Source organism: Nerophis ophidion, linkage group LG20 (genome assembly GCF_033978795.1).
Source record: "Nerophis ophidion isolate RoL-2023_Sa linkage group LG20, RoL_Noph_v1.0, whole genome shotgun sequence".
In the NCBI taxonomy this organism is placed as follows: Eukaryota; Metazoa; Chordata; class Actinopteri; order Syngnathiformes; family Syngnathidae; genus Nerophis; species Nerophis ophidion.
Window position 1 is genome coordinate 21,085,301 of NC_084630.1, and position 27,223 is coordinate 21,112,523.

The 27,223-nt window shown below is 40.4% G+C and overlaps 1 protein-coding gene across 1 annotated transcript in view; it reads left to right on the forward strand.

Moving 5' to 3' along the window:
• Positions 1–27,223, forward strand: part of suclg1 (succinate-CoA ligase GDP/ADP-forming subunit alph) — a 107,771-nt gene that overhangs the window by 38,966 nt on the left and 41,582 nt on the right. The window contains exons 5-7 of the mRNA XM_061880695.1: positions 5,975–6,032; positions 14,152–14,235; positions 22,128–22,279. Of these exons, the coding sequence (XP_061736679.1) occupies positions 5,975–6,032; positions 14,152–14,235; positions 22,128–22,279 (294 nt within the window). The remainder of the gene's footprint in view (positions 1–5,974; positions 6,033–14,151; positions 14,236–22,127; positions 22,280–27,223) is intronic.

The following is a 27,223-nucleotide window of genomic DNA, read 5'->3' on the forward strand; positions in this document are numbered from 1 at the left end:
TCGATTTTGAATCGAATCGGGACCCATCCATCCATCCATCCATCCATTTTCTACCGCTTATTCCCTTTCGGGGTCGCGGGGGGCGCTGGCGCCTATCTCAGCTACAATCGGGCGGAAGGCGGGGTACACCCTGGACAAGTCGCCACCTCATCGCAGGGCCAACACAGATAGACAGACAACATTCACACTCACATTCACACACTAGGGCCAATTTAGTGTTGCCAATCAACCTATTCCCAGGTGCATGTCTTTGGAAGTGGGAGGAAGCCGGAGTACCCGGAGGGAACCCACGCATTCACGGGGAGAACATGCAAACTCCACACAGAAAGATCCCGAGCCTGGATTTGAACCCAGGACTGCAGGACCTTCGTATTGTGAGGCAGACGCAGTAACCCCTCTGCCACCGTGAAGCCAATCGATATTGAATCGAATCGTGGGACACCCAAAGATTCGCAGCCCTAACTGTCATAGTTGCCAACCCTTTCGAATTTTCCGGGAGACTCCCGAATTTCAGGGCCTCTCCCGAAAATCTCCCAGGACAACCATTCTCCCAATTTCCAGCCGGACCTGAGTGAGGACAGCCTGTCGTCACGTCCACTTGTCCTCCTTATAAACAGCTAGTGGAAGCCCTTAGGGATATTTTTGTTCACTTTTGTCTAAAAGCGCCAAATTTGGCACAGGTGTAGCTCAGGACATACTTAAATGATTTAGCCAGGGCGCCCACGCCGTTGACCTTTAGGGTCGCCACAGCAGCCAATCAAACATGGCCGCCACTTGTTATAGCTTTTGTCTCTAACGTTTGAAACAGATGAGCTACAAATGTAACGTTGGTGTCTATTTCATGTGTTTTGACAATTAGAAATGTGTTGGAATGCTCTTTTTTTATTTAGGGGTGTGTCTAGACTAGGGATGCACCGATTAATCGGTAACCGAATATATTCGGCCAAATATGGCAAAAAAAGCCACATTCGCCCTTCGGTGGAATGAGTTAAGAACAAGGCCGAATAGTGGCGTGTGACGCAATTTTTTGACGCGGTGACGCAATCAACCAACGTGTGGTGACGTTGGGATATGTTGTGTACCTGTATAAGTGTATGAGGTTACAAGCACATACTTATTGAGATTTAGTGGGGCTTCTGTTTACATTATTAGCCTGTTGTGTAGGCTACCTGTATAAGTGTAAGAGGTTATAAGCACACACTTAATTGAGTTTTACTTGAGCCTTCTGTTTACATTATTAGCATATCTACTGTGGCTAAGCAGACTTTTGCTAAAAGGACAATAATTCATTTGTTGTTGGTTTATGCACTTTATTTTTTTTTGGAATGCATGTTTTGTTTGAAGGCCTAATATAAATGAAAAACTGTGCTTTTTTTTGAAAAGCAAAGGCTACTGGAATATTAAAAACATGTCAATATTCAATAAAAAATTACTTTATTTGAAAAACGTGTCTAAATATTTATTCTAGGCTATTTATGCAATATAAAAAAAATTGTGAAAAACTGCATTCATTATTCGGCCTTCGGCCACAAATTTTCATTTCGGTGCATCCCCAGTCTAGACCCCTAATTTGCATATTTCCAAATGGAGCTTTGCTATTCTGAAGACATTGGATGTAATTTGGGCATTGTTGTGAGTAAAACCTGCTGCAACATGCATGATTCCTTTCTAATGTTTGTATGTAATGTCGGTGGGAGGGTCGTGTTTGGTTGTGACATTTTGATGACATTGGTTCCGCAGGGATACTAATCTTTGGCTAATTGCGGGGGAGGCTACGTGCAGGCTGTCTTCTGACTTTCTCTACTTTTAGGTTTCTGTTTAAACAGAAACCTATATTACAAGGGGGGGGCGGGACACTAACTTTCTCTACTTTTACGAATGTGACAATGAAATATATCTGTAGCTTTACATTCTATCTGTGTTGAAATAGATGTGCAATACTATTATGTAGATAATGGCTATGTTGTTAATATGGAAATTAAAGTGCTCTAATAAATAAATGATCATGGGTGCGACTTATACTCAGGAGCGACTTATGTGTGAAATTATTAACACGTTACCTTAAAATTAAAAAAATATATATGCACCTGGGAATAGGTTGATTGGCAACACTAAATTGGCCCTAGTGTGTGAATGTGAGTGTGAATGTTGTCTGTCTATCTGTGTTGGCCCTGCGATGAGGCGGCGACTTGTCCAGGGTGTACACCGCCTTCCGCCTGATTGTAGCTGAGATAGGCGCCAGCGCCCCCCGCGACCCCTAAGGGAATAAGCGGTAGGAAATGGAAATGGATATTTATCTCATTTGCGGAAGAGACGAAGAAAATGTCAGCAATCGTCACACACACGTCAACCGATAAGAATTCGGCGGGGGAGGGTCATGGCAGAAGTGTATTCTGGGTCATGTGATGCTAACTGCTATATGCTCTATGTTACTGCCATAGCTATTAAAATGGATCATTTCATCGTTGGCCGTAACTTATAAAAACTGAGAAGGGCTCAACAAAAATGGCACCGAAAAGGAAATCATGTACTGCAGATTACAAGCTGGACGTAGTGAAATATGCAGCAGAAAACGACAAGAGGAAGCGGCTCATACCTTTTGAAGTTGGCAGAGTTGTTTAGAAGCCACATCGAGGAAGAAGATTTCATGGGATTTATGGATTAGGAGTGAGAGATTGTTTGGTAAAGGTATAGCATGTTCTACATGTTATAGTTATTTGAATGACTCTTACCATAATATGTTAGGTTAACATAGCAGTTGGTTATTTATGCCTCATATAACGTACACTTATTCAGCCTGTTGTTCACTATTTATTTATTTTAAATTGCTTTTCAAATGTCTATTCCTGGTGTTGAAATTTATCAAATAAATTTCCCCCAAAAATGCGATTTATACTCCAGTGCGACATATACATGTTTTTTTCCTTCTTTATTATGCATTTTACTATGCATAATCCCTTTTGGGGTTGCAGGGGGCGCTGGTGCCTATCTCAACTACAATCGGCCGAAAGGCGGGGTACACCCTGGACAAGTCGCCACCTCATCGCAGGGCCAACACAGATAGACAACATTCACACTCACATTCACATACTAGGGCCAATTTAGTGTTGCCAATCAACCTATCCCCAGGTGCATGTCTTGGGAAGCGGGGGTGTATAATGTAGCCCGGAATAGTTAGGGATGCATGGGATTGTGGGTATTTGTTCTGTTGTGTTACAGTGCGGATGTTTCCCGAAATGTGTTAGTCATTCTTGTTTGGTGTGGGTTCGCAGTGTGGCGCATATTAGTAAGAGTGCTAAAGTTGTTTATATCACAACCATCAGTGTAACCTGTGTGCCAGTTGACCAAATATGCTAGCTGGGGTCGCGTGCTACATGTGACCAGCTGGCAGGCACACTGCATGACGTGAAAACGGGCGCGATGACATGTTGTAGAGGACATTAAAAGAATTGCCACCACGGCACGCCCTCATTACTGTTATGCGGGGGAAAATCTGAGAACATTTGCCCTGGAATATTTCTGGGAGAGGCACTGAAATCCGGAAACCTCCCGGAAAAATTGTGGGGGTCAGCAAGTATGCAGCTGAGCCACATCAGAGTGATTAAAGAGCCGCATGCGGCTCCGGAGCCGCGGGTTGCCGACCCCTGAGATAAAGGAAGTTAGCTAATAGAATAAACATGACCCCCCTCCCACCCCAACCTGGCTAGACTTGGCTGGGGACCTGCGGCTTATTTTCAGTCTTTCTCATTAAGGTGAAATCACATGCCTGCAGTTAATGTAATAAAACATTTTGTATGCCCGAATACAATGATTGGTGTTTACGGCAATCACTCACCAATTTGCAGTCAAGTTGTTTTGGTAGAATAGACATTCAATGACAGTTAACGTTGCTATTGTTAGCTCACAACATCCAAAGCTAATGCACATGCATACCTACGTACGTAACCACATCAGTACGTACGAGAAACCGTTAGAGGGCGTGATATATACCATGTAAAATGCAAAATACTTTGAAAAGTTGGCACCCTCCAAGCATCTGTATAAATGTTGCTAACAGCCTGTTTGATTGTTTCTAAACGGTGTCTGTAACACGACAGTAAAACGGCTGATCAAACAAAACAGAAGTCCTTGTCATGGATTCGCTAGGTCCGGAAGCTAGCTCTCCAATCAGCTAGACCGACTCAATAAGTCCCCGGTTGTGTTTTGGTGAATTTACGAAGCTGAAACAACATGCAAATTAATTTAATCATTCAATGTTTATTTATGCAGCCCTAAATCACAAGTGTCTCAAAGGGCTGCACAAGCCACAACGACATCCTCGGTTGAGATCCCACATCAGGGCAAGGAAAAACTCCACCCAATGGGATGACAATGAGAAACCTTGGAGAGGACCAGTGCAATGGACATCGAAGGGATCTAGCATAATATTGTTGAAGTCCAGTCCATAGTATATCTAACATAATAGTGAGAGTCCAGTCCAAAGTAGATCTAACATAATTGTGAGAGTCCAGTCCATAGTGGATCTACAGATAACAGTGAGAGTCCAGTCCATAGTGGATCTAACATAATAGTGAGAGTCCAGTCCATAGTGGATCTAACATAATAGTGAGAGTCCAGTCCATAGTGGATCTAACATAATAGTGAGAGTCCAGTCCAAAGTACATCTAACATAATTGTGAGAGTCCAGTCCATAGTGGATCTACAGATAACAGTGAGAGTCCAGTCCATAGTGGATCTAACATAATAGTGAAAGTCCAATACTTAGTGGATCTAACATAATAGTGAGAGTCCAGTCCATAGTGGTTCTAACATAATAGTGAGAGTCCAGTCCATAGTGGATCAAACATAATAGTGAGAGTCCAGTCCATAGTGGATCTAGCATAATAGGGTATAGTCCAATCCATAGTGGATCTAACATAATAGTGAGAGTTCAGTCCATAGTGGATCTAACATAATAGTGAGAGTCCAGTCCATAGTGGATCTAACCTAATAGTGAGATTTCAGTCCGTAGTGGATCTAACATAATAGTGAAATTTCAGTCTGTAGTGGATCTAACATAATAGTGAGAGTCCAGTCCATAGTGGATCTAAAATAATATTGTGAAAGTCCAGTCCATAGTGGATCTAACATAATAGTGAGAGTCCAGTCCATAATGGATCTAAAAAAATAGTGAGAGTCCAGTCCATAGTGGATCTAAAATAATAATGTGAGAGTCCAGTCCATAGTGGATCTAACATAATAGTGAAATTTCAGTCCATAATGGATCCAACATAATAGTGAGAGTCCAGGCCATATTTGATCCAACATAATAGTGAGAGTCCAGTCCATAATAGGTCTAACAAAATAGTGAGAGTCCAGTCCATAATGGATCTAACGTAATAGTGAGAGTCCAGTCCATAGTGGATCTAAAATAATATTATGAGAGTCCAGTCCATAGTGGATCTAATGTAATAGTGAGATTTCAGTCCATAGTGGATCTGACATAATAGTGAGAGTCCAGTCCATAGTGGATCTAACATAATAGTAAGAGTCCAGTCCATAGTGGATCTAACATAATAGTGAGAGTCCAGTCCATAGTGAGGCCAGCAGGAGACCATTTCGAGCGGAGACGGGTCAGCAGCGCAGAAATGTCCTCAGCTGATGCACAGACGAGCGGTCTATCCCGGGTCTCGACTCTGGACAACCAGCACTTCATCCATGGCCACCCGACCTGTGCCAAATAGATTGCGCCATAACACCAACAGTAACGCACCTATTTGAATTTTGGCCGTCAGTGAAGAAATATCTACAAATTAACTGCACCGTTTTATAAGCCGCGGGTTTCAAAGCGTAGGGAAAAAAGTAGTGGCTCATAGTCCTGAATATACGGTACTGTTTTTAAATGAATAAACATCATTAGGCAGTGGCAAGTGCATCCTGTCATGTTGTGTACTTGTGTGTGTACGTTGTCATAATTGATATTGTTTATTTTCAGCCTGGTGAATGCAAGATTGGCATCATGCCTGGACACATTCACAAAAAGGGAAGGATTGGTAAGTTTCCTTGTATTGCTTTTAGAAGTGACATGACACCGTTATTAAAATGGCAATCTTAAATTCCCTTCGTTCACAATCATTGAGAAAGACAGGCCGAATTATTAAGTAAACTTTTATTGTTGAATATAAGTCCACTTACAACGGAGCCAATGAGAGCTCCACTAATCCGCCAATCAAACCCAATAAATAATCATTCCAACAATATTTCATTTACATTTTGTGATGTGATTATTCACCAAGTATTAGTGATTTTGTTATTATATGTGCTAACGCAGACAAACAAAACGTATTCACAGCGGCGCTATGATTAAAAGCTTGTGTCCCGATGTTTACATCATCAAGTGGTCTGCTACTTCGTCGTTTCTTTGCTCCCTCTAAGTTTATTCTAGATCAGGGGTAGGGAACCTATGGCTCTAGAGCCAGATGTGGCTCTTTTGATGACTGCATCTGGCTCTCAGATAAATCTTAGCTGATATTACTTAACTGGATAAGTAATAAATAATTCCGCTAGTATTCGCAGAGCTAGAAATAACAATCAAAATATAAAACATTCTCATGCATTTAAATCCATCCATACCTTTTCTACCACAGTGGTTCTCAAATAGGGGTACGCGTACCCTTAGGGTACTTGAAGGTATACAAAGGGGTACGTGAGATTTTTTTTTTAATATTCTAAAAATAGTAGCAATTTAAAAATCCTTTATAAATATATTTATTGAATAATACTTCAACAAAATATGAATGTAAGATGCACCTCGCATGTAAAGAAATGCAACAATGCAATATTCAGTGTTGACAGCTAGATTTTTTGTGGACATTTTCCATAAATATTGATGTTAAAGATTTATTTTATTTGTGGAGAAATGTTTAGAATTAAGTCTATGAATCCAGATGGATCTCTATTACAATCCCCAAAGAGGGCACTTTAAGTTGATGTTTACTTCCATGTGTAGAAATCTTTATTTATAATTGAATCACTTGTTTATTTTTCAACAAGTTTTTAGTTATTTGTATGTCTTTTTTTCCAAATAGTTCAAGAAAGACCTCTAAAAATGAGCAATATTTTGAGCAATCATACAATTGAATAAATCAGAAACTGATGACATAGTGCTGTATTTTACTTCTTTATCTCTTTTTTTCTACCAAAAATGCTTTGCTCTGATTAGGGGGTACTTGAATTAAAAAATGTTTACAGGGGGTACATCACTGAAAAAAGGTTGAGAACCACTGTTTTACCGCACCAGTTCAACAAGTATTTTATTTATTATCGGTTCTGCTTCAGGATAACAATGTTATTAAATAAATGGCCGACTTATTATACTCTTAAAAATGTTGGTGTTACTTAAAAATGAACGCATTTAGTTGTATTCAGTGTTAAATAATATACTATATGGCTCTCACGGAAATACAATTTAAAATATTTGGCTTTCATGGCTTTCTCAGCCAAAAAGGTTCCCGACCCCTGTTCTAGATCATAAATCATGCCTTTCGCCTGCACAGAAGAAGTCTGAGTAGGTATTCCGACAATTTGGTGCACTTTGACAGCTGTCTAGGACCCGAAACTAGCAAGGCCGACACAAAAGGACGCTTAGTACCCCAGCCACTTTTCTCTGTGAGGATTTTGAGTCATTCTCCGTCTAAATGGGAATATAGGAACATTCTAGCGGTCGGCATCCTAATGACAGCAGACTTAGTAAGGTGAGATGTTTCATTATGTTTGTCGGCTCTCATGAAGTCTGCAGTGAGTAATATTCAGTGATGAAAAAAAGCAGTATGCTTAAAATGATCAAAAAGATGTAAAATGATACATTTTATTATGAATGTTATTACATGATGTACACTATATTGCCAAAAGAACGGAGACTGAGAGCCAGGCCTTCTCAAACAATCAATCAATCAATCAATCAATGTTTACTTATATAGCCCTAAATCACTAGTGTCTCAAAGGGCTGCACAAACCACAACACAAACCACTACGACATCCTCGGTAGGCCCACATAAGGGCAAGGAAAACTCACACCGAGTGGGACGTCGGTGACAATGATGACTATGAGAACCTTGGAGAGGACGAAAGCAATGGAGCGGGTCTAACATGATATATGATACTGTGAAAGTTCAATCCATAATGGATCCAACACAGCCAACCAAAATTCTCGACCAACATCAGTGTTTGACCTCACCAATGCGCTTTTGGATGGTCAAAAATTCCTATGAACACATTCCGCAACCTTGTGGACAGCCTTCCCAGAAGAGTTGAAGCTGTAACAGCTGAAAAAGGTGGTCCCTCATCAACTTGAACCCGTAAGGTTCAAGTTCCTACGTGAGTCAAGGCAGGTGGCTAAAGACTTTTGGCAATGAAGTGTATATACTCACATCATCTCTCCTGTCCAAAGGCAAAACCCAGTAACTCAATGTTGGTCAAAACTGAGCTGATCATAATTTTGGAGTTCCTAGGTGATATGCTTTACATTAGTGTATGCAATATTGTAATTTGTGCCGTAAGTAAGCTGTCACGCGCATGGCAGGACCTAGCAACTACCACATAACCGCATAGATACAACAGAAAAACCTAGTATCTCAAGGGACCAATCGGAGCTTCTTTGTCAGTCGCCTTATTGTCTTTAATGATACCTTTGCACGAATGGGGGCCGACGGTTAACCTGATTATGTGATATTATGGCACGAGGGGATATTTGGAAGCACCTTCATTAAATGTATTGTTCTTGATTCTTCCCCTTGCATACTCGTTTGGGCAGATAACTGTGGAGGTCAAAATAAAAACTGGACGCTGTACACGGCTCTTGCCCAATGTGCAAACGCAGAATGGGGCCCACCCGAGATTGTAAAAAAAATACCTGGAGAAAGGGCACACGTTCATGAGAGCAGATTCAATCCATGGCTCAATCGGCAAGAAAATTAAAGCTCAAGAAAACATCTATGCGTTTGATGACTTTGTAGATCTTTGTAAGACAGCATCGAGATAGATTGGTTTTCCTTTGTTTTCTCCAAATCAGCTAGAAATGAGTTACTAGGTTTTGCCTTTGGACGGGAGATCTATGTAAAACCTCAATGGCGGTGTTTAGATGTGTTTTTAAGGGCTTTGTAAGTGGAATTGCGCGGCTCCTGTAGGCACCATCATAAGCAAACTTTTGATTGCATTTAGTTAATGTACTGTACAGCAGTAAGGACCAGTGAGCTGCGTCTATTTTTTAAATTTTATTTATTTACTAGCAAGCTGGTCTCGCTTTGCTCGACATTTTTAATTCCAAGAGAAACAAAACTCAAATAGAATTTGAAAATCCAAGAAAATATTTTAAAGACTTGGTCTTCACTTGTTTAAATAAATTCATTTATTTTTTTACTTTGCTTCTTATAACTTTCAGAAAGACAACTTTAGAGAAAAAATACAACCTTATAAATGATTTTAGGATTTTTAAACACATATACCTTTTTACCTTTTGAATTCCTTCCTCTTCTTTCCTGAAAATTTAAATCAATGTTCAAGTAAATGTATTTTTTTATTGTAAAGAATAATAAATACTTTTTAATTTAATTCTTCATTTAACTTCTGTTTTTTCGATGAAGAATACTTGTGAAATATTTCTTCAAACGTATTATGATTAAAATAAAAAAAAAATATTCTGGCAAATCTAGCAAATCTTTGGAATCAAATTTAAATCTTATTTCAAAGTCTTTTGAATTTCTTTTGTTCTGGAAAGTGTAGAAGAAATAATGATTTGTCTTTGTTAGAAATATATAGCTTGGTCCAATTTGTTATATATTCTAACAAAATGCAGATTGGATTTTAACCTATTTAAAACATGTCATCAAAATTCTAAAATTAATCTTAATCAGGAAAATTTACTAATGATGTTCCATAAATTCCTAAAAGATTCGAATAAGCTAGTTTTTCTCTTCTTTTTTTCCGGTTGAATTTTGAATGTTAAAGAGTCGAAATTGAAGATAAACTATGTTTCAAAATTGAATTTTCTTTTTTTTTCCTGTTTTCTCCTCTTTTAAACCGTTCAATTACGTGTTTTTTTCATCATTTATTCTCTACAAAAAACCTTCCGTAAAAGGAAAAAAAATGTACGACGTAATGACAGACATATAAATACCCATTTTTTTATATCAATCAATCAATGTTTATTTATATAGCCCTAAATCACAAATGTCTCAAAGGACTGTACAAACCACTACGACTACTGTATATATATATATATATATATATATATATATATATATATATATATATATATATCCATCCATCCATCCATTTTCTACCATATATATAGATTTATTTATTAAAGGTAAATTGAGCAAACTGGCTATTTCTGGCAATTTATTTAAGTGTGTATCAAACTGGTAGCCCTTGGCATTAATCAGTACCCAAGAAGTAGCTCTTGGTTTCAAAAAGGTTGGTGACCCCTGCTGTATAGTATGCATTAAAAAAATAACATATGTCGTCATGTCTCTCATAATGATTGTGAACGATAGGCAGGATTCCCCAAAAAGTGGTAACACACACTTTTGCCAGTCGTTCACAATCCCTACGTAAGACAAGCACGTTATTTAATATTTTAAATGCATTCTAACTAGTAAATAAATGCTGGCAAAAGTCAGCTATCAGTGGAGGTCATGGGATTCATGAGACACCCCCGCCACCCCGAGAGGGAAAGGCAACAGGAGATAAATGGATGGACTTATTTTCCTCTATTGTGCTCATGAAGCCACCTAATAAACTTAAAAAAACAAAACACCAACAATATTCAATTTACATATTGTGACCTGTATATTAGCCAAGTTCTGTATTAGCATTCTTGTCATCATAAGCGCTAACGCAGATTAAGCACTGAGAGATAACTATCTTATGCTGCTATATCAACCTCTTAAACTGGGGAGGTGCCTTCTCCTGAGTTTATTTAAAGGGGAACATTATCACAATTTCAAAAGGGTTAAAAACAATAAAAATCAGTTCCCATGGGCTTGTTTTATTTTTCGAAGTTTTTTTCAAAATTTTACAACTCCCGGAATATCCCTAAAAAGCTTTAAAGTTCTTGATTTTCGCTATTTTCAAAGCGACTGTCCATTTCCCTGTGACGTCATACAGGGCTGCCAATACAAACATGGTGGTTACCACAGCAAGATATAGCGACATTAGCTTGGATTCAGACTCTGATTTCAGCGGCTTAAGCGATTCAACAGATTACGCATGTATTGAAACAGATGGTCGGAGTATGGAGGCAGATAGCAAAAACAAAATTGAAGAAGAAATTGAAGCTATTGAGCGAATAGCTATTGACGCTATTCGGCCATAGCGTGAGTGTACCTAATGAAGTGGCCCATAGCATGGCTGCCTTATTAGCATCGCCGGTAAAATGTGCGGACCAAACGATCAGGACTTTCGCATCTTGTGACACTGGAGCAACTTAAATCCGTCGATTGGTAAGTGTTTGTTTCGCATTAAATGTGGGTATCTAGTTTCTAATGTACATACAGCTAGCGTAAATAGCACGTTAGCATCGATTAGCGTAGCATGTTAGCATCGATTAGCTGGCAGTCATGCCCTGACCAAATATGTCTGATTAGCACATAAGTCAACAACATCAACAAAATTTTGTGATTTAGTTGACTTAATCGTTGCAAATGCATCTGCAGGTTATCCATACATCTCTGTGCCATGTCTATCTTGGCATCACCGGTAAAATGTGCAGACACTCTGGCACATTCAAGGGGGGTCTGGCGGCAGATTTCTTGCCAGTAGTGCAACTTGAATCCCTCCCTGTTAGTGTTGTTACACCCTCCGACAACACACCGACGAGGCATGATGTCTCCAAGGTTCCAAAAAATAGTTGAAAAAACAGAAAATAACAGAGCTGAGACCCGGTGTTTGTAATGTGAAAATGAATATGGCGGGTGTGTTACCTCGGTGACGTCACGTTCTGACGTCATCCCTAAAAGACCTATAAACAGGAGTTTCATTTGCCAAAATTCACCCATTTAGAGTTTGGAAATCGGTTAAAAAAATACATGGTCTTTTTTCTGCACCATCAAGGTATATATTGAGGCTTGCATAGGTTTGGTGATAATGTTCCCCTTTAAGGTTATAAATCATGCCTCTCACCTGGCGAGCAGAAGGTTGTGGCCATAAACCAAGAAGTTGGTCATTTTGGACATCCAAGTTAGACATAGAGCTAGTGGAAAACACGCTCGATTGCGGCGCCTTTTTTTTTCAACCCGCTTGTGAGGTTTATGATACATTTTTCATCCAAACGGGAATATATAAATATCCCATCAGTCTGCATCTCAGTGAGAGCAGGCAATGTACAGTAAGTGATTATTTTATTAAGTTCGCTGTTTGTGTTTCTTGTTTAGCGCTTAGCAATACTGCTACATGATTCTTACCGTAGTGCATGGGTGTCAAACTCTGGCCCGTGGCCCAAATTTGGCCCGCCATGTAATTTCATATGAACCTTGAGGCAATAATAAATTAACATTAGAGCTGGCCCGCCGGTATTATACTGCGGCAATGCTGCTGTAACACCGCATTCACCGCTAATACTCATACTTGCCAACCCTCACGATTTTCCCGGGGGACTCCCGCAGTTCAGTGCCTCTCCCGAAAATCTCCCGAGGCAACCATTCTCCCGATTTCCACCCATACAACAACACTGCGGGCGTGCCTTAAAGGCACTGGCTTTAGCGTTCTCTACAACCTGTCGTCACGTCCGCTTTTCCTCTATACAAACAGCGTGCCAGCCAAGTCACATAATGTAAGTGGCTTGCACACACACACACAAGGGAATGCAAGGCATACTTGGTCAACAGCCATACAGGTCACACTGAGGGTGGCCGTATAAACAACTTTAACAGTGTTGAAAATATGCGCCAAACTGAGAACCCACACCAGACAAGAATGACAAACACATTTTGGGAGCACATCCGCACCGTAACACAACATAAACAGAACAGAAATAATACCAAGAACCCCTTGCAGCACTAACTCTTCCTGGATGCTACAATATACACCCCCCGCTACCCTCCCCCCACTTCATTATTTGATTTTCAAATTTTTTAGCCTGCGGAAAAAGTTAATGTTGATATTTACCTCAGAAGGCTGCAAATAGAAAAGAGGCATTACATGTTTTATTTACATTTTATCTAACATACCATTGATGTTTTTTTGTTTGTTTTGTTTTTGATTTTGCACTATTAAGTTATATAAGCGTTGCTTGTTCCATATTCCGTGTTAAAGCAAATCAGTGTAGCAAACTGAGCCATAATTGCTCCTTCAAGTCTTGAATGTTTGATTAATTCATTATCCATCCATCCATTTCCTACCGCTTATTCCGGGTAAAATGTGGAGACACTCTGGTATTCTCAATGGGGGGTCTGGCGGCAGACACTTTCGCATCTTCGGGCCAGTGGTGCAACTTGAATCCCTCCCTGTTAGTGTTGTTACACCCTCCGACAACACACCGTCGAGGCATGATGTCTCCAAGGTTCCAAAAATAGTCAAAAAAAGGAAAATAACAGAGCTGAGACCCGGTGTTTGTAATGTGTTGAAAATGAAAAGGGCGGGTGTGTTACCTCGGCGACGTCACATTCTGACGTCATCGCTTCCAGCGCAATAAACAGAAAGGCGTTTAATTCGCCAAAATTCACCCATTTAGAGTTCGGAAATCGGTTAAAAAAATAGATGGTCTTTTTTCTGCACCATCAAGGTATATATTGACGTTTACATAGGTCTGGTGATAATGTTCCCCTTTAATGTAGTGATTCACTCAGCTGGATCTGTTTAGCACACAGCTACTAAAACTTGTAGGTCATCCTCCTTATTGTCAGGCTCAAAAATAGAAGGTCATTTGTCCCAATGTTGTCTCATGACGTCTGCCATGATTAGTAGTGTTGTTGTTGAAGGGAAAGTGAACGTGGTGACGCGCCTGTGAAATGAATACGCCACCATGTACTTAAAGTGACAAAAATGCATAAATATTTTGGTATTATGAATGTGCCTGTTACATTACATATTTACAGTGTGCATGTAAAACATTGTAGGCAGCTATCGGAAGGTTTTTTAGGGTACATTCTAAATAGATATTTCTCCCTCTTTCAGGCATCGTGTCGAGATCTGGAACGCTGACTTACGAGGCCGTGCACCAAACCACGCAAGTGGGCCTCGGCCAGTCCCTCTGTGTTGGTAAGACTCTGCAAGGGCTGTTAAGGTCACCACTAAACAGTTCAAAACACGCCGACCTGTTTCCCTTTAATTGTGAACGTCATAGATCATGGGTGTCAAACTCTGGCCCACGGGCCAAAATTGGCCCGCCGTGTCATTTCATTTGGCCCTTGAGGCAATATCAAATTAACATTAGAGCTGGCCTGCCGTTGTAACACCACATTCACTGCTAATACTCATACTCGTCAACCCTCCTGATTTTCCCGGGAGACTCCCGAACTTCAGTGCTCCTCCCGAATTCCACCCGGACAATAAAATTTCGGGCGGGCCGTAAAAGCACCGCTTTTGGCGATCTCTACATGCCGCCACGTCCGCTTTTCTTCCATAAAAACAGCGTGCCGGCCCACTCACATAATATATGCGGCTCATACACACACACAAACACAAGTGTATGCAAGGCATACTTGGTCAACAGCCATACAGGTCACACTGAGGGTCGGCCGTATAAACAAGGTTAACACTGTTACAAATATGCGCCACACTGTGAACCCCCAGCAAACAAGAATGACAAACACATTTCGGAAGAACATCCGCACCGTAACACAACATAAACACAACCGGACAAATACCCAGAATCCCTTGCATCACTAACACTTCCGGGACGCTACAATATACCCCCCGCTACCACCAAACCCCGCCCCAACTCAAACCCGCTGCCGAAAAAAGGCATTAAATTTGTGTTTTGATTTAATTAGGGTCCGCAGGCCCATGGCAAAGGACTCCACAGGAGTCCTTTGCCATGGGCCAAGGACCCTATTGAAACTGCTGTGTTTTATTAGTATTCCGCACCTACGCGCTGTAATTTGACCCCCTTAACATGCTTCAAAACTCACCAAATTTGACACACACGTCGGTATAGCAAACCTTCCCAACATATTGAACAACCAATCCCCCAAAATGAAAATTGCGCTCTAGCGCCCCCTAGGAAAAAATTACAGACAGAACTGCATGTAACTTCTGTTAGGAATGTCATAGCGACATGAAACAAAAACTCCTATGTAGGTCTGACTTAGACCCAATTTTCATACACTCACTTCTTTCAGCAAAAATCTACAGGAAGTTGGCAAAAACCCCTTCAAAATAAAATTTTCGCAAAAAATGCAATTTTTGCCTCTTTGCGCTGTAATTTGACCCCTTTAAAATGCTTCAAAAGTCACCAAACTTGGCGCACACATAAGGACTGGCGAATATTGCGATTTAATGAAAAAACCAAACCCTAAAACTCAAAATTGCGCTCTAGCGCTATTTTTGAATAAAACACTGAAAAAACTGCTCCTAGGAAGAAAACACAGACAAAACTGCTTGTAACTTCCGGTAAGAATGTCGGAGAGACATGAAACAAAAACTTCTATGTAGGTCTCGCTTAGACCTACATTTCATAGATTGACAACCCCCAACAAAAATCAACAGGAAGTTTGCAATCCCCCTTCAAAACAAAAGTTTTGTAAAAACCAGTCACCTTTCTTCAAACATTATCTCCTCTGAGTGCGTTTGTTGTTTTGGCTTCAAACTCGCACAGGAGAGAGATTGAACCCTTCTGATTAAAAGTATAGAACAGAGTGTTGATAAGTTCTCAGGTTTTGATTTTACGCGCCTTCAAAGAACCCCTGTGCAAAGTCTCCTAAAAAATGTAATTTTTGCCTCTTTGAGCTGTTATTTGACCCCCTTAAAATGCTTCTAAACTCACCAAACTTGACACACACATCAGGTCTGGCAAAAATTGCGATCTGATGAAAAAACCTAACCTCAAAACTCAAAATTGCGCTCTACCGCCCCCCTAGGAATACAACACGGACAAACTGCTCCTAGGAAGAAAACACAGACAAAACTGCTTGTAACTTCCGGTAGGAATGTCAGAGAGACATAAAACAAAAAACACTATGTAGGTCTCACTTAGACCTACATTTTAATAATTAACATACTTTAGCAAAAATCAACAGGAAGTATGATATTTTCACTTCAATACAACAACTGCATTACTTTCACAATGCATTAAATTCTCAAAATAGTGGCACCTAGGCGTCTTCTAACGCTTATCCGGCCGCTTATCGGGGGCAGCAGCCAAAGGCGGACCCGACCAACGCTGCTTGCAGCTTTAATTATTATTTGATACTGGATTTTGCATGTCACTATAAAGTTATATAAGCCTTGCTTGGTCAATATTCAATGCAAAACTTGTTTGGGTCCCTATTAAAGCGGTAATTTGTTCAACCTCGGCCCGCGGCTTTGTTCAGTTTAAAATTTTGGCCCGCTCTGTATTTGAGTTTGACACCACTGTCATAGATTGTCACGAGAGATATATTTTTAAACGACATAAAGCTATCACGACTTGCGCATTTACCTCATAACGCGGCGCTTTTTATTTAAGAGCGGATTTCTCGTTACATACAAAGAAAATCTTATGACCAAAGCATCCACCGTGCCCCCCGCTTGAAAAATCTATAATTGCGGTTAATGTCGGACGCCGGAAATAAGAGAAAAAAACAAAGTGGGTTCATTATCATTTTGACATTTTAATTACGGCGTGTCCTCTAGCCTGACTTCATAAAGGCCAGCGCTGCAAAGGAGTTTAATACTGTCGACTTTATTAAAGTGCTTTATTGGCGCTACTGCCACCGAGTCCTAAAGCGTGTGTCCGACCTGCAAGGCTGGGAAAAAAATTACCGTCGGTACAATATTTAATATCACTGTCATCCGTGTTGATGTTAACATAGTTTTCTTTTATTATTCATGACCCCCCCGCCACCCCCCACCCCCCTTTCAAATCCCCAGGTCTTTTTTAATGGTAGGGGTATAAATTCAGTCGATGTTTTGCCTGTGACTATTAGTCTTCTGCGTGTTTTTATAGTTCATATACTCTTTCAGCGGTAATACTTTTAGAAGTGGAACTGGTGTGGGATGTCTTGGAGGTGAAATGAGACATGCAAATGTGCTGCATTCATGATTGAGGTGTAAACATTTTTTTTTCTTCTTTTTTCTCTTTTGACATGAGCAACAAATTGACAGTTGAACTGCTGCCCTCTAGCGGCTTTTATGAAGAATGCAGGCCCTTTTTGGTTTATTTTCTTTTTTCACATCCCATAGAACTGGGGTCACCAACCTTTTGGCACCTGAGGGCTCCCAGTTTGATAATAACTTTAATGGTCATTTTATTTTAATACATCCATCTGCACGGTGGAAGAGGGTTTAGTGCATCTGCCTCACAATAGGAAGGTCCTTTTTGTACAGAACGCCACTACAATAGTTTAAAAAAACAAAAAAATTGACTTTTGTGCATGATGTCACTAAGATGACATATCAAAACACTAAATTAAAATGCAGTTTGTGTACATAATGCCACTACAATAGTTTAAAACAAAAGTGCACTTTTGTGCAAGATACTTCAATAAGTGTCAAATTAAAAATGAGCTGCTTAATAGGAAATAAAATAGTGTATATCCTTCACTACGTGGTAGGTTCCTGCAGACATTATCTTCTTTTGTTGCTGACTATTTTTTTATACGGTGTTGATTTGGAAATAGTTGCTTTGGCATTTCCTCGGTGTGTCACCGAACAGAGATGTTGACATGCAGAGTTTCAAGCACTCTTCATTCTCTAGCGGGTGACTCTTCAAATGATGCTACATTAGCATTGCTAATTTTAATATATCCATCTGCACGGTGGAAGAGGGTTTAGTGCGTCTGCCTCACAATAGGAAGGTCCTTTTTGTACAGAATGTCACTACAATAGTTTAAAACGAAAGTGCACTTTTGTGCAAGATACTTCAATAAGTGTCAAATAAAAAAAAAATTAGCTGCATAATAGGAAATCGAATAGTGTATATCCTTCACTATGTGGTAGGTTCCTGCAGACATTATCTTCTTTTGTTGTTGACTATTTTTTTCATACGGTGTCGATTTGGAAATAGTTGCTTTGGCATTTCGTGGGTGTGTCACCGAACGGAGATGTTTACATGCGGAGTTTCAAGCATTCTTCATTCTCTAGCGCAGGGGTAGGGAACCTATGGCTCGCGAGCCAGATGTGGCTCTTTTGATGACTGCATCTGGCTCTCGGATAATTCTGAGCTGACATTGCTTAACACGATAAGTAATGAATAATTCCACTTGTAATCACAGTGTTAAAAATAATGTTCAAAATATAAAACATTCTCGTGCATTTTTAATCCATCCATCCGTTTTTTTGTACCGCACCTGTTCAAGAAGTTGCGTTAATGGTAAGAAGTTACTTATTTATTATTGGTTAGTGTGGGGCTTGTCCTCCTGGGGGTTCTTCAGACCACCAAGTACCGACATGAGAGCCTTTTTCACGGTTACAGTATTGTTTTATTTTTCAATAAGTCTGTTCGATGTTTTCCAGCAATTGTCTTTTTCTCTTTCGTTCTTGTTCACACTCTGGCTCCAGCTCCAACCCCGTCTCTCCTCCTGGCTGCTGCTTATAACAGAGCGACAGGCGATTAGATAACAAGGCCCAGGTGGGCCATCCACGCACCTGTCGCTGATTTCGAGGCCGGTCCTGGCAACTCCCTGCTTCGCTGCAGGCCACGCCCCTCCACAATTGGCTTTAGAATAACAATGTTATGACAAAGAATAAGAGACCTATTATACTCTAGAAATGTTGGTCTTACTTAAAAATGCACACGTTTAGTTGTGTTTAGTGTTTAAAAAAAAAAATTATATGGCTCTTACGGAAATACATTTTAAAATATTTGGATTCTTGGCTCTCTCAGCCAAAAAGGTTCCCGACCCCTGCTCTAGCGCATTGGTTCTCAACCTTTTTTTAGTGATGTACCCCCTGTGAAAATCTTTTTAATTCAATTACCCCCTAATCAGCGCAAAGCATTTTTGGTTGAAAAAAGAGATAAAGAAGTAAAATACAGCACTATGTCATCAGTTTCATATGTATTAGATTGTATAACAGATCAAAGTATTGCTCATTTGTAGTGGTCTTTGTTGAACTATTTGGAAAAAAATATATAAAAAATGTAAAACTTGTTGAAAAATAAACAAGAGATTCAATTATAAATGAAGATTTCTACACATAGAAGTAATCATCAACTCAAAGTGCACTCTTTGGGGATTGTAATAGAGATCCATCTGGATTCATGAACTTAATTCTAAACTTTTCTTCAAAATAAGAAATCTTTAACATCAATATTTATGGAACATGTCCACAAAACAATCTGGCTCTCAACACTGAATATTGCATTGTTGTATTTTTTTTTCACCCTTTATGAACTTACATTCATATTTTGTTGAGGTATTATCCAATAAATCTACTTATAAAGGATTTTTGAATTGTTGCTATTTTTAGAATATTTAAAAAAAATCTCACGTACCCCTTGGCATTCGTTCAAGTACCCCCATTTGAGAACCACTGCTCTAGCGGGTGACTTTTCAAATGATGCTACATTAGCAGTGCTGCTGCTTTTTGCTGCCACGCTTTTGCCGCATAAATGTTCGACATCTTCCCGCTTGAAGCCAAACCACCGCCAGACGATGGACCACCTGCTGTTTTTCTTGGGAATCAATTCTTCCTTCGTTTGTTACCAGATTCGCACCTTCTTTCTCTCGTATTACCACTCGCACCGCACCATTAGCATCACAGCTAATGTTACCATGTTGCTACCTATCTGCTCCGCGCGAGTGTGTAAGAAGGTGCGCTTGTTTTATGTCTCTGTGAGAAGGAGAGACAAGAAGGAGTGAGAAGAGCCCGCAGCTAAAAGCAACTGCGTGAGAACATATACTCCAATATCATGATATAGTCATTTTCTATATCGCACAGAGACAAACCCGCGATATATCGCCCAGCCCTATACAGGTGCTGTTCATATTATTAGAATAGCATGAAAAAGTTGATTTATTTCAGTAATTATATTCAGAACGTAAAACTTACATATTATATCAATTCATTACACACAAAATGATATATTTGAAATGTTTATTTCTTTAAATTTTGATGATTGGTGCTGACAATTACTGAAAATCCCAAATTCAGTATTTCAGAAAATTAGAATATTAGTTAGGACTAGTAGCAAAAAATATTTTTTAGAAATGTGGGCCAACTGAAAAGTATGAACATGGAAAGCTTCAGCATGTACGGCAATCAATACTTCGTTGCAGCTCCTTTTGCCTGAATTGCTGCAGCAATACGGCGTGGCATGGAGTCCACCAGTCTGTTGCACTCCTCAGGTGTTATGAGAGCCCAGGGTGCTTTAATAGTGGCCTTCAGCTCTTCAGCATTGTTGGGTCTGGCATCTCGCATCTTCCGCTTCACAATACCCCATAGCTTTTCTATGGGGTTAAGGTCAGGTGAGTTTGCAGACCAATCAAGAACAGGGATACCATGGTCCTTAAACCAGGTACTGGTAGATTTGGCACTGTGTGCAGGTGCCAAGTCATGTTGGAAAATGAAATCTTCACCTCCATAAAATTGGTCCGCGGCAGGCAGCATAAAGTGTTCTAAAACTTCCTGGTAGACTGCTGCATTGACCCTAGACCTCAGGAAACACAGTGGACCAACACCAGCAGATGACATGGCACCCCAGACCATTACCCATTGTGGAAATTTGACACTGGACTTCAGGCAACGTAGATTCTGTGCCTCTCCTGTCTTCCTCCAGACTCTGGGACCTTGATTTCCAAAGAAGATACAAAATTTACTTTCCTCTGAAAACATCACTTTGGACCACTCAGCAGCAGTCCAGTCCTTTTTGTCTTGAGCCCAGGCGAGGCGCTTTTGACGTTGTCTCTTATTCAAGAGTGGCTTTACACAAGGAATGCGACAGCTGAAGCCCATATCTTGCATACGTCGGTGTGTGGTGGTTCTTGAAGCACTGACTCCAGCTGCAGTCCACTCTTTGTGGATCTCCCCCACATTTTTGAATCGGTTTTGTTTGACAATCCTCTCCAGGGCGCGGTTATCCCTCTTGCTTGTACACTTTTTTTCTACCACATCTTTGTCTTCTCTTCGGCTCTCTATTAATGTGCTTGGACACAGAGCTCTGGGAACATCCAACCTCTTTGGCAATGACCTTTTGTGTCTTGCCCTCCTTCTTGAAAGTATCAATGGTCATCTTTTGGACAGTTGTCAAGTCAGCAGTCTTCCCCATGATTGTGTGTCATACAGAATCAAAACGAGAGACCATTTAAAGGCTTTTCCAGGTGTTTTGAGTTAGTTAGCTCATTAGAGTGTGGCACCAGGTGTCTTCAATATCTGACCTTTTCACCATATTCTAATTTTCTGAGATGTTGAATTTAGGGTTTTTATTGGTTGTCAGCTATAATCATCTCCTTTTTGGCAAAAACACTTGAAATGTATCAGTCTGTTTGGAATGAATGTATACATTCTACAAGTTTGACTTTCTAAATGGAATTAATGAAATAAATCAACTTTTTTATGATATTCTGATAATATGACCAGCACCTGTATATCCATATGTCGAAGCGATGTGTGCAACCTTTTTTACCGAAATTAATGGGGGGAACAAGTGTGCTAAAGGTTAGGTTGGTACTTTGTGAAGTCATTTAGTGTCGCAGTCAGCTTGATGAGACAGAATAATGGAACACACTTGAGATGTAGAACACACAAAAACCTGCTCCAAGTAAATCCATCTATTAATATTTCCTTTGCTCACCAGAAGCAATTCCGGCTGTGCTGAATTGTTTTTACGAATCCCCGACGCTGAGCCATGAAAGCGCTCGACGCGCCTGTGAAGATCAGAGCGTATCAAGCATAAAGTTACTTTTGCCTGATTCGTATTCCGGTCTCCCGCTGTGCCGCAACGTGGTCCTCAAATATTCACGCGGCTGCGAGCGCTGCGTACACAACACACGTTTGCTTTGTCCCCTGCAAAGGCATCGGCGGGGATCCCTTCAACGGTACAAACTTCATCGATTGCCTGGAGGTGTTCCTGCAGGATCCCAAGACGGAGGGCATCATCCTGATCGGGGAGATCGGAGGCAACGCGGAGGAGAACGCGGCGGAGTACCTAAAACAGCACAACACAGTAAGACAACCGTTACTTTTCCTGCCTTGTCCTCGGTTGACACTACTCGATAGTCCAGGTCCGAGTTGTTCTCCTCATATGTCACAGAGCCGAGAAGACGGTGTGACGTCTAACAGGGATCACAGCCTCAGGCCACATTTTGTTTGCAAAGTCTGTGATTAACATGATCAAGATGAAGAGTGGCAGACATGTATTGGAGCGTACAACTCACGTTTTGCACAGGTGCAGTGTAGGCTTGGCCCGATTCCAATATTTTGATACCGGTACTAGGGCTGGGCGATATGGCCTTTTTTTAATATCTCGATATTTTTAGGCTATGTCACGATACACCATATATATCTCCATATTTTGCCTTAGCCTTGAATGAACATTTGATGCATATAATCATAGCAGTATGATTATTCTATGTGTCTACTTTAAAACATTCTTCTTCATACTGCATCAATATATGCTACTTTTAAACTTTCATGCAGAGAGGGAAATCACAAGTACCGTATTTTTCGGATTATAAGTCGCACCGGGCGAAAATGCATAATAAAAAAGGAAAAAAAACATATATACGTCGCACTGGAGTATAAGTTGCATTTTGGGGGGAAATTTATTCGGTAAAATCCAACACCAAGAATAGACATTTCTTTCTTTCTTTCTTAGTTTATTTCGAACATGACATACATACAACATTATACATCAGGTAATTTCATCATTTCGCAATACACAATACATCATGTCCGAAAAGGAGTAGGAAGAAGCAAAGCTTATTTAATCCTACCCCTTTTCCACTTCAGAGCGCCCACAAATATATACATTCATTCACTGACCTTCTTTACAGTAAAATATTAAATAGCAAAATGACATCTGTGAGTGAGTAACACAGCAGTTTTCTAACATGTACTTAATTATTTCAGTCATGAACATACTAAGATGAAGAATATCTTATTTTCAATAAGTTTGAAAGTGTTTCTCATAATACTTCTTCTTTGTACGTTTTAAGCACTATTAATTTAAACATCCTCTTAAACTGGGTCATATCAGTACAATGTTTAACTTCTTTACTTAATCCATTCCATAATTTAATTCCACATACTGTTTTAAGTGTTGTACAGGCATACAAATGTTTTAAGTTAGATTTTCCTCTAAGGTTATATTTCTCCTCTTTAGTTGAGAAGAATTGTTGTACATTCTTTGGTAGCAGGTTATAATTTACTTTGTACATCAATTTAGCTGTTTGCAATTTTATCAAGTCATCGAGCTTTAATATTTTTGACTCAATAAATAACGGGTTTGTATGTTCTCTATATCCAACATTGTGTATTATTCTAATCGATCTTTTTTGTAACACAGTTAACGAATGTAGCGCACATTTGTAGTTGTTTCCCCATATTTCTGCACAATAACTCAGATATGGTAACACTAGCGAGCAGTAGAGAATATAAAGTGATTTTTGGCCCAGGACGTATTTTGAAAGGTAATTTAAAATAAATAAAGAATAGTGAAGAACAGGCTAAATAAGTGTACGTTATATGAGGCATAAATAACCAACTGCTATGTTAACCTAACATATTATGGTAAGAGTCATTCAAATAACAATAACATATAGAACATGCTATACCTTTACCAAACGATCTCTCACTCCTAATCCATAAATCCCATGAAATCTTCTTCCTCGATGTCGCTTCTAAACAACTCTGCCAACTCCAAAGGTATGCGCCGCTTCCTCTTGTCCTTTTCTGCTGCATATTTCACTACGTCCAGCTTGTAATCTGCAGAACATGTTTTCCTTTTCGCTGCCATTTTTGTTCAGCCCTTCTCAGTTTTTATAAGTTGCCGCCAACGATGAAATGATCCATTTTAATAGCTATGGCAGTAGCATATAGCATATAGCAGTTAGCATTCTATGACCCAAAATGTACTTCTGCCATGACCCAATTCTTATTGGTTGACGTGTGTGTGACGATTGCTGACATTTTCTCGGTCTCTTCTGCGAATGAGATAAATCAGGGGTAGGGAACCTATGGCTCTAGAGCCACATGTGGCTCTTTTGATGACTGCATCTGGCTCTCGGATAAATCTGAGCTAACACTGCTTAACACAATAAGTAATGACTAATTCCACTTGTAATCAAAGTGTTAAAAATAACATTCAAAATATCAAACATGCTCATGCATTTGAATCCATCCATCCTTTTTTCTACCGCACTTTATTTATTAATATTTTTTTTAGGGCTTGCCCTCCTGAGGGTTCTTCAGACCACCAAGCACCGACATGAAAGCCTGTTTCAGGGTTACGATATTTTTTTATTTTTCAACAAGTCTCTCAGTTGCTTTCCAGCAATTGTCTTTTTCTCTTTCGTTCTCGCTTGCACTCTGGCTCCAGCTCCAACCCTGTATCTCCTCCTGGCTGCTGCTTATAACAGAGTGATTAGATAACTAGGCCCAGGTGGGCCATCTACGCACCTGTCGCTGATTTCGAGCCTGGTCCTGGCACACCCCGCTTCGCTGCAGGCCCGCAGGCCACGCCCCCTCCACAGTTAGCTTCAGAATATCAATGTTATTACAAAGAATAAGAGACCTATTATACTCTAGTAATGTTGGTCTTACTTAAAAATGCACGCGTTTAGGTGTGTTCAGTGTTGAAAAAAATGTATATGGCTCTTTAGGAAATACATTTTAAAATATTCGGATTCTTGGCTCTCTCAGCCAAAAACGTTCCCGACCCCTGAGATAAATAATATTATTTGATATTTTATGTGTTGATAATTTCACACATAAGTCGCTCCGAAGTACATGTCGCACCCCTGGCCAAACTATGAAAAAAACTGCGACCGACTTATAGTCCGAAAAATACGGTATACGAATACCGGTATACTGTACAACCCTAGTGCAGCCTAAGAAGAGCAAGGCGACAAAATCAATCAATCAATCAATGTTTATTTATATAGCCCTAAATCACAAATGTCTCAAAGGACTGTACAAAGCATTACGACTACGACATCCTCGGAAGAACCCACAAAAGCGCAAGGAAAACTCATACCCAGTGGGCAGGGAGAATTCACATCCAGTGGGACGCCAGTGACAATGCTGACTATGAGAAACCTTGGAGAGGACCTCAAATGTGGGCAACCCCCCCCACCTCTAGGGGACCGAAAGCAATGGATGTCGAGCGGGTCTAACATGATACTGTGAAAGTTCAATCCATAGTGGCTCAAACACAGCCGCGAGAGTTCAGTTCAAAGCGGATCCAAGACAGCAGCGAGAGTCCCGTCCACAGGAAACCATCCCAAGCGGAGGCGGATCAGCAGCGTAGAGATGTCCCCAACCAATACACAGGTGAGCGGTCCATCCTGGGTCCCGACGAGCGGTCCCTCCTGGGTCTCGACTCTGGACAGCCAGTACTTCATCCATGGTCATCGGACCGGACCCCCTCCACAACGGAGGGGGGGACATAGGAGAAAAAAGAAAAGAAGCGGCAGATCAACTGGTCTAAAAAGGAGGTCTATTTAAAGGCTAGAGTATACAGATGAGTTTTAAGGTGAGACTTAAAGGCTTCTACTGAGGTAGCATCTCGAACTGTTACCGGGAGGGCATTCCAGAGTACTGGAGCCCGAACGGAAAACGCTCTATAGCCCGCAGACTTTTTTTGGGCTTTAGGAATCACTAATCGACATCCATTGCTTTCGTCCTCTCCAAGGTTCTCATAGTCATCATTGTCACCGACGTCCCACTGGGTGTGAGTTTTCCTTGCCCTTATGTGGGCCTACCGAGGATGTGGTAGTGGTTTGTGTTGTGGTTTGTGCAGCCCTTTGAGACACTAGTGATTTAGGGCTATATAAGTAAACATTGATTGATTGATTGATAATAAGCCGGAGTCTTTTGAACGCAGATTTCAAAAGGAGCATATAATTGACGTTTTAAAATCCAGACAACACCTGCACTTGTTTTTGCTTTTTGCTGTGCGTCTGTGTTTTGCTTTGTTTTCTCCCTGCGCATCACTCTGTGTGTTCACCCAGCTTCCAGGCTGAGAAATTGATTTAATTTACTCTCAGCTGCTCTAATGCATGCAAATCTCCTGCAAGCGTCTCAGGAGAATGACTCTCTCCCCTGCGCTCTCTTGGCAAATAAAATACAGTCACCCAAAGTGTTGACTGGGAGGCACGGTTCAGATAAAAGGTGCACGGAAAAGCCCATTAGAGCGAGGGAGTGCGTGGCGAAAGCTTTCACTCCAAGTTGACGGTGGAGAACATTGCACAAAGAAATCATGTACTACATTATTAGGACCAGCACAGAGCTGTAACTGCTTCCTTTAGAAATGAAGACATAACTATTAGAGGTAGGACTCTTTAAGGACCTGACAATATAAACCATGCTCATTCTTGGGGTGACAATTTGATTAAGGATTCATTGTCGATTCAACATGATTCTAGATTGAAACCGATTCTCACTAGAGATGTCCGATAATGGCTTTTTTGCCCATATCCGATATTCCGATATTGTCCAACTCTTAATTACCGATTCTTATATCAACCGATACCGATATATACAGTGCTGGAATAAACATATTATGATGCCTAATTCTGTTGTGATGCGCCGCTGGATGCATTAAACAATGTAACAAGGTTTTCCAAAAGAAATCATCTCATGTTATGGAAAAAAAAATGCCAACATGGCACTGCTATATTTATTATTGAAGTCACAAAGAACATTATTTTTTTCAACATGCCTCAAAAAAGCAGCTTGGAATTTGGGACACGCTCTCCCTGAGAAAGCATGAGGAGGTTTTTTTTGGGGGGGGTATATTTTAGCACCCTGGAAGAGTTAGTGCTGCAAGGGGTTCTGGGTATTTCTTCTGTCGTATTTATGTAGCGTTACGGTGCAGATGGTTTCCCCGAAATGTGTTTGTCATTCTTGTTTGGTGTGGGTTCACTGTGTGGCGCATATTTGTAACAGT